The sequence below is a fragment of the Hesperophylax consimilis genome, chromosome 4, assembly GCF_061612785.1.
Source record: "Hesperophylax consimilis isolate HC1 chromosome 4, BYU_Hcon_1.0, whole genome shotgun sequence".
NCBI lineage: Eukaryota > Metazoa > Arthropoda > Insecta > Trichoptera > Limnephilidae > Hesperophylax > Hesperophylax consimilis.
The window spans coordinates 26,072,604-26,086,301 of record NC_142839.1 but is presented as its reverse complement, the minus strand read 5'-3'; the positions used below and the strand labels follow the sequence as shown (position 1 = coordinate 26,086,301).

Genomic DNA, 13,698 nt, shown 5'->3' with positions numbered 1-13,698 from the left:
TAAGCTTATTCACGTCGTAAAATATTAATCAGTTGTAGAAACATATACTATCACATCGAGCCAACATTGGTTGAATGTAGCGATTCTCAAGTGTGCGCATCGTTGTTACTGGGAAGTAAATTATGAACACTTATAAAAGTGTCTTAACTAAATACGTAAACAAAATATTCGACTCTGAAAATAGAAGAAATTTTTTTTGCCGAATTTGGACTTCGCAAATTTGTTCATAACGTGGCGAGTAATTTGCGCTCCCATGTAAAAATGTCTATTCATTCAAAAGCAGATTTTACTTTAAAGAACTAAATGGTGATATTATAATGCGAGATGCCTATATACTGTCAGATTGATTTATTGACGAATCACAGTCAGCTTTACCCCCTTCGTTCTTCAACAGTTGATTTTACCCCTCACCTTTAATTTCTAGTCTATATATTCATATGTCTGTGGTACTACCCATCTCAAAAACGTCCGTCCTCTCTGCCGCACCCTGTGCAATACTAAATTACGATACTTATATAAATTCGTAGACTTATCTTCTTTTGGTTCATCAAATTACAAGACGAATACACAATAAAATGTGCAAACTATGTACTTTTCAAAATCGGAAGTTATGTTTACGTAACGTCCGTTTTTCTATATGTAAATTCCAAGAGAATTTACATATGGAAAACTGAACAACTTTTATTATGACGACTTTCGGAAATTATATTGAAAGTTGTTCTCTTTGATGGCTACTATAACACCCTGGTGCATTACAGAAAATAGTCAAACGCTTAATATGCACCTAAAAAAACACTTTGATGAAGATAATATTGAGAAATAATGCATTTTAATAGTGATTTCGTTCAAATTAAAATCAATTGATCACTTTACGGCATAGTAGTTTTACTTATTTTATTTAAACCATAATATGATCATTTAACAGGTTTTTAGTATGAGTTTCATTAAAAAATAAATTAAAAAACCTTTTTTATATTATTATGTCAAAACACGGCGTGAAAAAAACACGTCAAATTATTCGGGTTTTTAACGAATTAGCTACTAAAATTAATTATTTTTTATTTACAGAAACTGAAATACTTCTCATTATTAGCTAACTGATTAGAATTGTGCCAATAAAATGTGCGTATTAAGTGTGTCCCTATTTTCTGCATATGTTCCCATCTTTAGAATTAATTATGGTCTTAACATTACACCCTGGAAATTAATAATATAAAAAGATATCTTTTGCAAATTTACATGGTGACTCTCAGTTGCTTCTGTGGGGCGAATCGAGGTACCTGTGGTTGTTTCGTTCCAAAGGTTCACAATTTTGACCTCGACCTTCGACCAAAAACACCAACAAACGACTTGGGAAACCAAAATACTGTACAACACCAACACACCCTGACGTATCTAATCACAGTGAATGAGATATTACTTGAAAATGTCAACGAACTAGAAGTCCAAAACACGGGACGATACCAAAACACCCTACACAAATGGAAAACAAATATAAAAATTATTATTATTTTACCTTTTTTTTCTCCGTTACAGCCCTAAATGATAATTTATCATGAACTTATAGAAACTTATAAGCATTTCTATGAACCAACCTACATAAAAGTCCGCTTTGTAGACTAAAATTCCGTTTTTTAACTATCCTAAGATTTTAACTTTTAATTTTTAACTTTTCTGGGCTTTGGTTTTGGCTTGCAGTGTAAATAAAATATTGTAAACTAGAGAAAGCATACTCATATGTAAAGCATTTAAGCATTAAAATGAATCATCAACATAAAAAAGTTTTTTTTTCAACTTTGAGGATTCAAAAAAAAATCGCAAGTTGCGCCACAATACGAAGTATGTCCAATAAATACAAATAAATAGTAGTATATCTGTGTGTAAGGATATAATGGCCAACCTTATGATTCCAGAGATAGCCTCATTTTTAATGTCAGTGCCATACATTTTTTCTTAAAAAAATGATAACTCCTTCATTTGCACACGCAATTGCTTCATACGAAATTTTATAGCATAGTAATGATCAGCAGAATCCATTTCTAGCCAAACAAGACCCTTGAAAATTCAAGTCTCTATGTCTATGAAAGGCGATTTTCAGCCCACTGTGCGGCGGCCTGAAGAGTCGCGCCCTACGCTCGTTTCGAACTGTACGTGCATAAATAAACCACTTATTACGTGTGAGGTGTCCTCTCGCCGTAGACTTCCCCGTATACGTATGACTTCCCCCTCCCACTCCCCAGGGTAATGTGAATCTGAAAGAATTTTGTTGAAAAGAGGAAAAAAATTGTTGGGAAATACTGACCATTCGAAATAATTGTGGACAAGGATGTAAATGTCATAAAATAACCTTTATTGTTAGACACAAAATTCTATATCAAAATCATAAAATAACTTTGAAAATAATCTCAGAGTTCCTGTGAAGAGTGCATGTTTTTATTGTTGACGTTATTTAAGTTGCTGCAAACATAACTCGATGACGCTTCCCAATCCAAGAGCAATATGATGGGCAGTCACCTTTTCAGTGAGGTCGGGAACATGGACAAACAACGTCCTTGAAGGATCAATGCGCAATGAAGTGTAGTAAGTATATTCACACAAGAACCTTAAAAAGAAACATATTTTACAAAACACACAATTTTTATTGAAAAATCATCATTTTGATTATTTTGGGGTATTTTATAAAACAAGGAGTGGGATAGTAGTAATTTAAGGCGTCATTAAAAAAATTAAGTTGATTTTGACTCCCAGGGCTTTATCTTTATAGGTCCATGTGTATCTTGTGACTAATGTTGCCAGATTGAAAAAATAGAAACTACCATCGAAAATTTAATATTAGACCGACCAGGGAGCAACTTGACAGGGGTAAAAATCAGTGTTGCCAACGAAGGCGATTTAGGCTACTCAGAACGAGAATCGGCGACGAAAAAATCTAAAAGACGACTGGTCGCCGATTAGGCTACCTCAGAGACAAGTTATTTAAATTAGCCAAATTACGAATAATAAATAATTGAAATGAAAATTATCAATTTTAATGGAAAAATGTGAGGAATTTTTCGAAATGGAATTTCGTAGCCACCCCCCCCCCCCCTATGGATTTCAAAATTGTTGTGGGGAATCACATATGATGTTTTTGGCTTTTTCTGTAACAACCCCCCACCCCCTATGGATTTCAAATATTTTATGGGGAGTACTAATTTGGAATTATTTTTGTGGGGAATTATGTTTTACAGAAATTCTCTAATCCCCTCTCCCCCCCCCATGGATTTCGAATAATAAAAGGGGGAATCAAGCTCACGTAGAATATTTGTGGGGAATATGTGGGCAGAATTTATGCGAGTTCATTAGAATTACTGCAACTGAAATTCGGCTACATTAGGCTACTAAATGTTTGAAAAACGGCGACATTAACCAAGATCCGTTGGCAACACTGGTAAAAATCTCTCATAGCGAGGATAAGGACCGACTGATATGTGGGGCTAAAATATGAGTTGAGAGAATTGGAAGAATGATCCAAAAAGCATTTAAAATGGAAAATGCATCGAGAAAAACATTAAAAATGAAAATGTGTAAAAAAAATCATTTTAAATGCGAAATACCCATTTTGCATTTCCATTTGAAATGGATATATTTGAAATACAGAAAAGCACATATCTTGTATACGGAATAATATCTCAACCTGAGATATTTTTAGGTACGACAAAATCTCGGATTTGAGAAAGGATTTAAGTTTTCGAATAAATTTTGACATTTGAAAACGATTGTCCCGATTTCTGTTTACTTCACAACGATTGTCTCGATTATATTTTAGGATGTTTTATGACGTTTCAAAACGATGTCTTGGATTGTGTTTTAGAGTGATTTGTGACATCGAGATACGAGACCATCACGAGTCAGACATAGGCGGCACATAGACAAAATATGGTACTTTGGTTTGTAAACATTTTGTTAGGTAAGTTTTTCATTTGCAATTCACATCAACAATACATGATATACCTAACCATAAAATACATTCAACCTTAAGATTGTTTATAGAGTGCCCTCGAGGTGTTTTTTCAAAAACAGCGCAACATTAATGATCAATTTATTATTATTAATAACCTTCTCAACTTTTTTTTCCACATAACCATCATAAATCGTAACCTAAAATAGTAATGAACTGTTCACATACTCGTTCTTCTGTTGTTAGATAATATCGTAATTAAACAGATAATATCTAATACCTAAAATTCCAAATAATAATTGTATAAACCCAGATACATATCAAATCATATTAGGTAGTACGTAACACAGTGTACCCACTGGAGTATCTCGTTTGTCAAGCAATCCGAGATATGTTTGACGAGACAATCGTTTTGACGTTTCAAAACGATTGTCTCATCAAAAATTCTGTTAAAAATCATTCAAAACCACAGCTGTCACGTCATTGGTCAGAATTCATCGATTCCCAAATTCGAAATAAGTCAAAAATATCTCGGACTCGGATTACTTGACAAACGAGATATTTTTCCCGAGGGTGCATTGTGTTACGTATTAGGTACCTACCTAATATGATTTGATATGCATTTGGGATTACACAATTATTGTTTGATAATGTTAGGTATTATATATTAGCTGTTTAAATATTATATTATCTAGCAACCAAAGAAGCTGCGAGTATGTGATCAATTCATTAATTTTTAGGTTGTTATTTACTGTCTGTAAAAAATGGTATTCTGACTTATAATAAATTGGGAAGGTTATTAATAAAAATGAATTGATAATGTTTATGGCGCCATACGAATGTACCATATTTATATACCCCCCCCCCCCTCCCCCGAGAATAAAAACGCAGCCTCTGTTCATGCTCTGTTCGCAGCTGCTGCTTCCGCTGAACTCCGAGCGATTAAATCGATTAATCACTCGATTCTTTTGGGTTTCGATCCAGACCATCACTATCTCGGACTGTGTGATAATTTTTCACAGAATCGATTTGTCCATGATAATGAATCGAAATATTTCGATGGTCAAAAAGATCGAGTAAATCATCGATGATTCATCGATTGTGCCCATCGCTAGTGTCAAGAATGGAGCTAAAAAGCCCTGGACGCAGCAATTCGAAAACAATTTGAAACCGCGGGGTGAGGGGGAAGATGTATGGAGATGTCAAAACCTACTAAAAAAAATATGATCTTGAGTGTCCCATTTCTTGTCTCATCAAATACTAAAATAAAATCATAGGCCGATATAACTGCATTAATAACACACAAATAAAATTATAATAGTTCATTATGCACCACTTTGCATACAAATCAGTTCGAAAGTAGTCATACAAGATGGCTGCCAGGCAATTTCCCCTCATCCTAGATTTGGCTTCAACGCCATTCTTACAAAATCACATCATGATGTCAACAACAAACTTTCAGCTGTTCGTGTGACGATGCGTTTCGGGCTTGGTACATGTTTGGTACCTTTGAACCTTGGTAGAATAAATATGTAGACATGTAAGATTAGTTCGAAAAATTACCTTCCTGCATTATCTGACTCGACAGCTTGAATGGGGTTGTCAAGTTTATTGTATTCTTTCACGATATGTGGTACGTCTAACCCACATTGGACCCTTTCTTTATCTTTTTCACAGCAAAAACTTGTGGAATTCGGTGGACATTTGCCGTCACAATCAAGCCTCTTGTATTCGTGTCCATTAGCGCAAACTTCCAATGTCAACATCTGGGCTTGGGCCGAAACCCCGACATGAATAACAAGCTGAAAATATAAGCATTTTAAGTTGGGGATCCGCTGACACATCAACTTTATCATGACATGTATTTGTAGTATTCACAATATTTTTTAAAAGCCATTACATACCTTGGGTGCGTGTGTTTTCCACAGACTTGGCACCACTTTATCAACTTTTTCGTAAACAACAGGTATTTCCACTGCCACTATCTTTATGTTGAGTTTGTTTTCCAAATCATGTTTTAAAAGTTCTTGAACACCGGACCAGCTGGCATTTATTTGGTGTGCACCAAACGGACCAAAGCCACTCACGAGAACAACGGGCTTTTCACATTTAGTATCCATTTTTCGAGAACGAATATTCGTACAATATTATGAATTACGAACTGCACATAGCTTGTCGCTAGAACTGCTCTGCTCTGAACATTATTCAGTTTTATATTCGTTTAGTTTTCGTTATCGTTAAAACAAATATTCATTCAACATCTATATTTGTATGATAACAGGCACAAGATAAATAATAAATAATATTGTTTAATTTACTTTTGATACCACTAACAATAGACACATAAAAAAGATTAGAGACAGTCCACAATATTTGAAAATTAACATCATAATACCTTTAATAATATTTAATAACATTTTTTGTATTCTCTATTTGATGTACATTCACCAGTTTCCTACTTGTGCCACTAGTTTCCGGACACCGTTTATAAATAGGTGGCGTCCGCAGTCGAACGGTTCAGATTTTCGACTACGAATCCTGAGGTCGCGGATTCGTAGCCAAGTCACGGAAGTAAATCAATCGAACCTACATGTATTTTCACACTTTATGTAAGTTACAGAGTGGAAGATACTCTCAGTATCGCCCTGTAAGACCACCATTCAGAATTGAAACGTTACTTGAAATGGCTTTAGCCGTGTTTAAAATGAATGAATGGTAACGCATTGGACTGCCATTCCGAAGGTCGCGGGTTCGAACCCGGCGTGCGCAAATAAATTTTATTTGATTAATTTGTGTTATTTCACAATTAATCAATTAAAATAATATATAGTATATTTGCGGCACGTTCCAGAGTGGAAGATACTACCAGTATCGCCCTGGTGTAAGACCACCATTCAGAATTGAAACGTTGCTCCAAATGGCTTTAGCCGTGTTTAGTGACTAGATCTGAATAGCCAGGTACTTCCCCACCTTCCTCTTTCCCTTCCCCACTTACCTTCAGCCTCACAACATCCCTCAATTGGGGATGCCATAGTCTCACTGGCTCCAGACGGGAGCAGTTGGGACTCTTGTGAGGTATTCACTATAAAAAAAAATATAAAAAAACGCTCTAGCGTGTTTAAATCGCACTTTATGGAACGCGCGTTTTTTAAAGTTACCATGGCAACATCAACAAATCAACAAAATGTGAAGTCTATGTCAACTTTTAACTATAAATCCAACTATTAATCTTATGTGACGGATTGCAAATTAATGTTTGTGTTTTTCATTTCCATGACAACAAGATATTGTGATGTCACATCACGAATTCATTAATAGTTCTTATTTCCAAATTTTTAATAATAATATCAATATTTATGTTTTCAAAGTGTACCAATAAAAAAAAATAGCGTAAAGTATTCGTGGATAACTGGTCTTTAAAACACTTGCTTTAAAAATCGCGCGTGTTTTAAAGACCTGTTTATCCACTTATACTTTAATATACTATTATAACGTTAGAGAGTGAAAAAAACATTTCAATATAAGTTGCTATCCTGCTATAAAAAAATGTATCCAAAAAATTGCAATGCATTCTGCATTTTTGCTTAAGGGTTATTTTATTATAAGGGTAAAATGTAATTACCAGTAAATAAAAATTTATGAAATTATGAATTCGAATAAAAAGAAGATAGAAGATAAATAAAAACAATAATAAAAATAACAAACCAAAACAAATCACTTACGTTAATATCAAACGAAAAATAAAGCGAGCCTCACAGGTAGGTACGCTTCGGAACGAACGCTCCGCGCGTCGCTTGGGACCGCCGCACACCGCGCATAAAAGTAAAATCAGCTAAAGCAAGGTAACCGTTTACAGCGTAGTCGATCATGGAACTTTTCTGCGCGGCGGCCTGAAGTGGCGCGCGCTACGCTCGTTCCAAAGTGTACGTGAGAGGTGTCCTCTCTCCGTAGTCCATAGACTTCCCTGTATAATATAATAAAATAACCTTTATTGTTAGACACAAAATTCTATAAAATCATAAGATATCTTCGAAAATAATCTCTTGATTTCCTGTGAAAAGTGCATGTTTTTATTGTTGACATTATCTAAGTTGCTGCAAACATAACTCGATGATGCTTCCCAATCCAAGAGCAATATGATGGGCAGTCAACTTTTCGGTGAGGTCGGGAACATGGACAAACAACGTCCTTGAAGGATCAATACGCAATGAAGTGTAGTAAGTATATTCACATAAGAACCTTAAAGAAAAACATATTTTATAAAACACACCATTTTTATTGAAAAATCATCTTTATTTATTGTGAAATGAAATTGATTATCTATTTGAAAGAATTTCGTTTCTTTGTAAGTTTGATTACCTATTCTCATCCGAAGTAAGAGAAAATTAACTTTATTTCAAGCACACAAAACCCACCTATCGGTCCTTATCCTCGCTACGAGAGATATTACCTTGCAAGTTGCTCCCTGGTAGGAGCCTAATGCCCTGTTCAGACAGAGCGATTTTAGTTAAACGATTTTTATTGAACGATAAAAATTGAACAAGACTTCGTTTAGACGTTCCAGCTTAACTCGAACCGATATTGTTAATCAAGATGGAGTCAAGTGAAGTAATCGCTGCGTGCGTCCCTATAATTTCGGACCTTTTACGGAACGAACTTGAGTTTATGAAAAAGCGCAAAATCATCGTTTGTGGGCCAGAAAATCGATTATAAGGAGAAACGAATTGACCGATTCTAAGGAGGACTGAACGCAGTTGGAGCTAACAAAACATTGTCCAAAGAAGTGAAGCTAGTTGTCTACAATAGAGGGCTGGTACCTACCTTGATGTATTAAAGTGAGAGACGGAACTGATAGAACGAGGTAAATTAGACTGAATGAGATTCTTGAGGCGCACGTATGATGTGTGAGAAATGTATACATTCGCAAAGAATGCACGGCTAATGTAAGCGTAATGAGTAAGATTAAGAAAGGGACGCTTAGATGGTTGGGGCATGTAAAGCGGGGATGCCCAGCGAAGACATGGCATGACCAAGTGAACCAGCTACTTGAGTCAGGCCATGACAAGAATCAGAATAACAGAATATTATGCATGAAACAATGTATGTGAACGAACGGGAAAATCGAACGATGACTCATACTTGAACAACAAAAGTAGACGGGCTTTCAACTTTCATCGCTTGAAATGGTGTTCCTACTTGTCGATTAGCTTTCAAGTGTCATTCAACACAGAGTTGATCAACTAAAATCGTCCTGTCTGACTAGAGTATTAGCAAAATAAGTGATATCATTACAAAAATACTGACGTACGGGGCCATGGATGGTCTAATATGAAATTTTCGATAGTAGTTTCAATTTTTTAATCTGGCAACATTAGTCCGAGGCTACACATGGACCTAAAAAGCCTTAGAGGAAGCAATTCGAGAACAATTTGAAGCCGTGGGGTGATGAGGAAGATGTACGGAAAATGTTAAAACCTACTTAAATTTTTTAATTACATCCCATTCCTTGTCTCATAAAATACACCATAAATAATCATACGCCGTTATAAATGCGTTAACAACACAAAAATAAAATTATAATACTTCGTTATGCACCACTTTGTACAGAAATCAGTTCAAAATTTGTCATACAAAATGGATGGATGGAAATTTCCACTCACCCTAGATTTGGCTTCAATGCCATTCATACAAAATAGCACTAATGTTCTGTACAGGGCTTTTTAGGACCATGATGTCAAAAACAAACTTTCAGCTGTTCGTGTGACGACGCGTTTCGGGCTTGGTACAAGCTTGGTACCTTTGAACCTTGCTAGGCTAAACATGTAGACATGCAAGAAATTAATTGAAAAAATTACCTTCCTGCATCACCTGACTCGACAGCTTGAATAGGGTTGTAAAGTTTATTGTATTCGTTCACGATATGTGGTACGTCTAACCCACATTGGATCCTGTCTTTTTTTTTCACAGCAAAAATTTTTGGAATTCGGTGGACGTTTCCCGTCACAATCAAATCGCCTGTATTGGTGTCCATTAGCGCAAACTTCCAATGTCAACATCTGGGCTTGGGCCGAAACCCCGGCATGAATAACAAGCTGAAAATATAAGCATTTTAAATTAGTGATCCGTTGAAACATCAACTATGTATTTGTATTATTTACAATATTTGTTTAAAACCATTACATACCTTGGGTGCGTGTGTTTTCCACAGACTTGGCACCAGTTTATCAACTTTTTCGTAAACAACAGGGATTTCCACTGCCACTATCTTTATGTTAAGTTTATCTGGCAAATCAAGTTTTAAAAGTTCTTGAACAACGGACTAGCTTGCATTTATTGGGTGTCCACCAAACGGACCGAAGCCACTCACGAGAACAACGGGCTTTTCCGATTTTGTATCCATTTTTGAAGACCAAATATTCGTACAATATTATGAATTACGAACTTCACATAGCTTGTCGCTAGAACTGCTCTGCTCTGAACATTATTCAGTTTTCTTTCGTTTAGTTTTGGCTATCGTTAAAACAAATATTCATTCAACATCTATATTTGTATGATAACACACACAAGATAAATAATAAATAATATTGTTTAATTTACCTTTGACATCACTAACAATAGACGCCTTATTAAGATTAGAGACAGCCCATAACATTTGAACTTTAACATCATAATACCTCTAATATGTCGTAGTATTTCGAAATGCTCAGATTGAAAAAACATTTTTTTGGGTTCTTTATTTGATGTACAGTCACCAGTTTCCCGCTTGTGTCACTAGTTTTCCGGCTTCCACTGTCGAACGGTTAAGATTTTCGACTACGAATCCTGAGGTCGCGGATTCGTAGCCAAGTCACGAAAGCAAATTATTCGAACCTACATGTATTTTAACATTTATTAATTTGAGTTCCAGAGTAGAAGATACTCTCATTATCGCCCTGGTGTAAGACAATCATTCAGAATTGAAACGTTGCTTGAAATAGGTTTAGCCGTGTTTGGTGACCAGATTGAATATCCAGGTACTCCCCCACCTACCTCTTCGCCGTCTCCTTCCCCTGCCCACAACCTTTAGCCACACAACATACACCAATTGGGGACGCCATAGTCTCACTGGCAGCAGACGGTTGGGAGCAGTTGGGATTCTCGTGCCGTATTCATATAAAAAAGAGGCCTTATTAGGAAATAAGTTCATTGGGGCATAATATGTCATCATCAACAAAAATATTATTAGAATACTGACTTTTCGAAAAACAAAAATCGAAGGAATTTTTAAAATTTTAATTAAATTTATTGGTCTTTCCTCTTCAAATTTTCAGCCTCACAAAATACCCCAATTGCGGAATCCATAGTCTCATTGGCTCCAGACGGTTGGGACTAGGGAATGCAATCCCGGTATACCGGGATCCCGAAATACCGAGATCCCGCAGACATTTTGCGGGACTAATCTCGGTCGAAAATTTTGCGGGATCCCGCTGGACTGGCGGGATTACAGAGAAGCTTCTACAACTGCATCGACGTCCAGTTCTTCCACATCGGCCAATTGTGAACCTCAACCATCAACAAATAAAATCACTGACCATTTTTCAAGCGAAAAGAATACCGTCGAAAAGAGGGTATCACGAATGGTGTCTAAAGATGGTTTACCATTCCGAGTTTTCTGTACCTCGTCGGATTTGCGAGATCTTTTTAAAGCCGGGGGGTTTAACTTACCAACATCGTCTAATTCAATCAAATTAATGGTTATGAACTACGGCAAGACACTAAAAATTATGGTTATTCAAGATCTTTTAAAGCTGAAAGAGAGCAACTACAGATTTACCCTCACTTACTCTGAATTACTTCGAGTCCGGTGGATTAAAAGGCACATACCTTCAATCCGAAGCTGAAGGAGCTTTTTCAGCAGCTGGCTACCTTGTGTCCAATATCAGAAGCCTTTTATCAGATGACACAATTAATACTTTAACTTTTTTACGAAGCTATTTCCAAAATAATGTTTACTTAAACTTATGATGCTCATTGTTCAAGAATATTGTTTATCGTGTGAACGTTATTATTTAAATTTAAGTTTCAGTTTAGTTTCAGTTTCAGTGCCGGCAATCCGGGCTTTTATTTTCATTTGTGTACATAGATTTCTTTTACATACCTCACTAGACAAAGTCTGTTCCGAGGCGGGTATGTTATGTAAATTTATGTCTTATCTTATTCTTTGCCAATTTATGACTTAAACTTTACCTATGTCTAACTAAAGGTATACCTATTAATAAATAATTAAAAATGTCCCAAAGAACTTGTTTTATTATAGGTATAAATTTAAAAGTCTAAAAACAAGGTTGGTAGATCGAGGTCTTTATTATACGATTGATTAGATATCTAAGTCCAGTCTGTTGGATCCCGCAAATACCTGGATCCAGCGGGACTAAGATTGTTCAGTCCCGCAAATACCTGGATTGACATTTTCTTGCGGGATTGCTTTCCCTAGTTGGGACTCTTGAACTGAATTAGATATATATTATTTGTTGATCGAAAACTGCGATGGTCCGAGTGTCGTGGCCTTATACGCCACACGCAAATTTTCCGCGGAATGCGGCATTGTCTGGGGGCGGAGTGGGGCGGTAGGAGAGAGCGGCGGGAGACTCCCACAAACCCCCCATTCTCCCCGTGGCGCAATGGAGCCTTACAATCACAAGGCTCTCGTAGCTGAAAGTGCTAACAGAAATAAAACAGAACAATAAATAACATGAAAAATATTTGCTGTCATCCTCAAGCTCCGAGGCATCCGGAAAATAAAATTGTTTAAAGTTCTATTATTATTTTCTATTTTATTTGTAGTTAAATTAATTGAATTGACTGAAAACCATCTGTAACTCGACCATTTCGCATTTCAACTGTCTGTAAATTTGTTTGTTACGTTCCGGTTCCGGTTCATGATGGCAGTTACGGTCCAGTACAAATTTTTTATTCAAAAGTGAAATGATTACTAATCAAGAAGGTAAGTATAGTACCTACTTACTTTAAAATCTTACAGTTTAAGAGAAAAATTTAGTTTTTTTTTAATTTACATAAAAACATACTTTTTTGGGCGCGAGGACTAATAACTGTTCACAGAATAGAACTAATATACTATATGGAGTATAATAATTAACTAAGCGTAGCACACTCGACAGTTTTGTATTTGGTATTTTGTGTCCATTTTAAGATGGTGGCAGTTTTAATATTTTTTTAATAAAGATTCTCTTTTTGAAGGTGAAATTGTCGATCGTGTTTATTTGAACTTTCTTATACTCCTTTCTTTCAATATTGTGGTAGGTACCTAATAGCTACCAGTCTAAAGAAAGTTTGAAAAAAGAATTGTCATTGAGACAGTGATGGCTGATGACAAAATATATGGTTTATAAATAAGTACCTAGGTGGTTGTTTTAATACCTAGGTACTTACAAATTTTATGATTTCAAAGGAAATATTTGTTTATATTTATTGAAAAGAGAAAATTCTATTAACTGTTCACAGAACTGAGTAGAAAAAAATAATGATGTGTACACACACTCAGTGTACTGTAATTTTTTTAAGGCCGGAGACGGTTTACACGTAGTTTCCGTGAGCACTTATGCCATAGGCCCATTGTGCTATCTCCCATTTTACCTCAATCCCCCAGTCCCTTTAATAAAGTTCACCAGGGTTGTTATTGGGTATGTGGCTATGTCTTCTGGTTCTACTGTATATCTCCCCAGGTATCTGAGCCTAGTTCCCACCAGGGCAGGACATTG

The 13,698-nt window shown here is 35.9% G+C and overlaps 1 protein-coding gene and 1 pseudogene across 1 annotated transcript; both read right to left on the bottom strand.

The window, feature by feature from the left end:
* Positions 1-2,360: 2,360 nt before the first annotated feature.
* LOC149424446 (pyroglutamyl-peptidase 1-like) lies at positions 2,361-6,134 on the bottom strand. Its single transcript, XM_089631359.1, has 3 exons — positions 5,845-6,134; positions 5,504-5,742; positions 2,361-2,602 (listed from the first exon to the last, which is right to left on the bottom strand). The coding sequence occupies exons 1-3, from the start codon at positions 6,058-6,060 to the stop codon at positions 2,446-2,448; spliced, it is 612 nt and encodes a 203-aa protein (XP_089487485.1). The 5' UTR covers positions 6,061-6,134; the 3' UTR covers positions 2,361-2,445.
* A 1,888-nt stretch (positions 6,135-8,022) lies between these two features.
* LOC149424445 (pyroglutamyl-peptidase 1-like) lies at positions 8,023-10,340 on the bottom strand (annotated as a pseudogene).
* Between the last annotated feature and the right edge of the window lie 3,358 nt (positions 10,341-13,698).

Coding starts and splice junctions, on each gene's coding strand:
- LOC149424446 (XM_089631359.1), bottom strand. CDS start 6,060: ATGGATACTAAATGTGAAAAGCCCGTTGTTCTCGTGAGTGGCTTTGGT. Junction 5,743..5,844: donor GGAAAACACACGCACCCAAG/GTATGTAATGGC, acceptor TTATATTTTCAG/CTTGTTATTCATGTCGGGGT. Junction 2,603..5,503: donor GAGTCAGATAATGCAGGAAG/GTAATTTTTCGA, acceptor TTTCTTTTTAAG/GTTCTTGTGTGAATATACTT.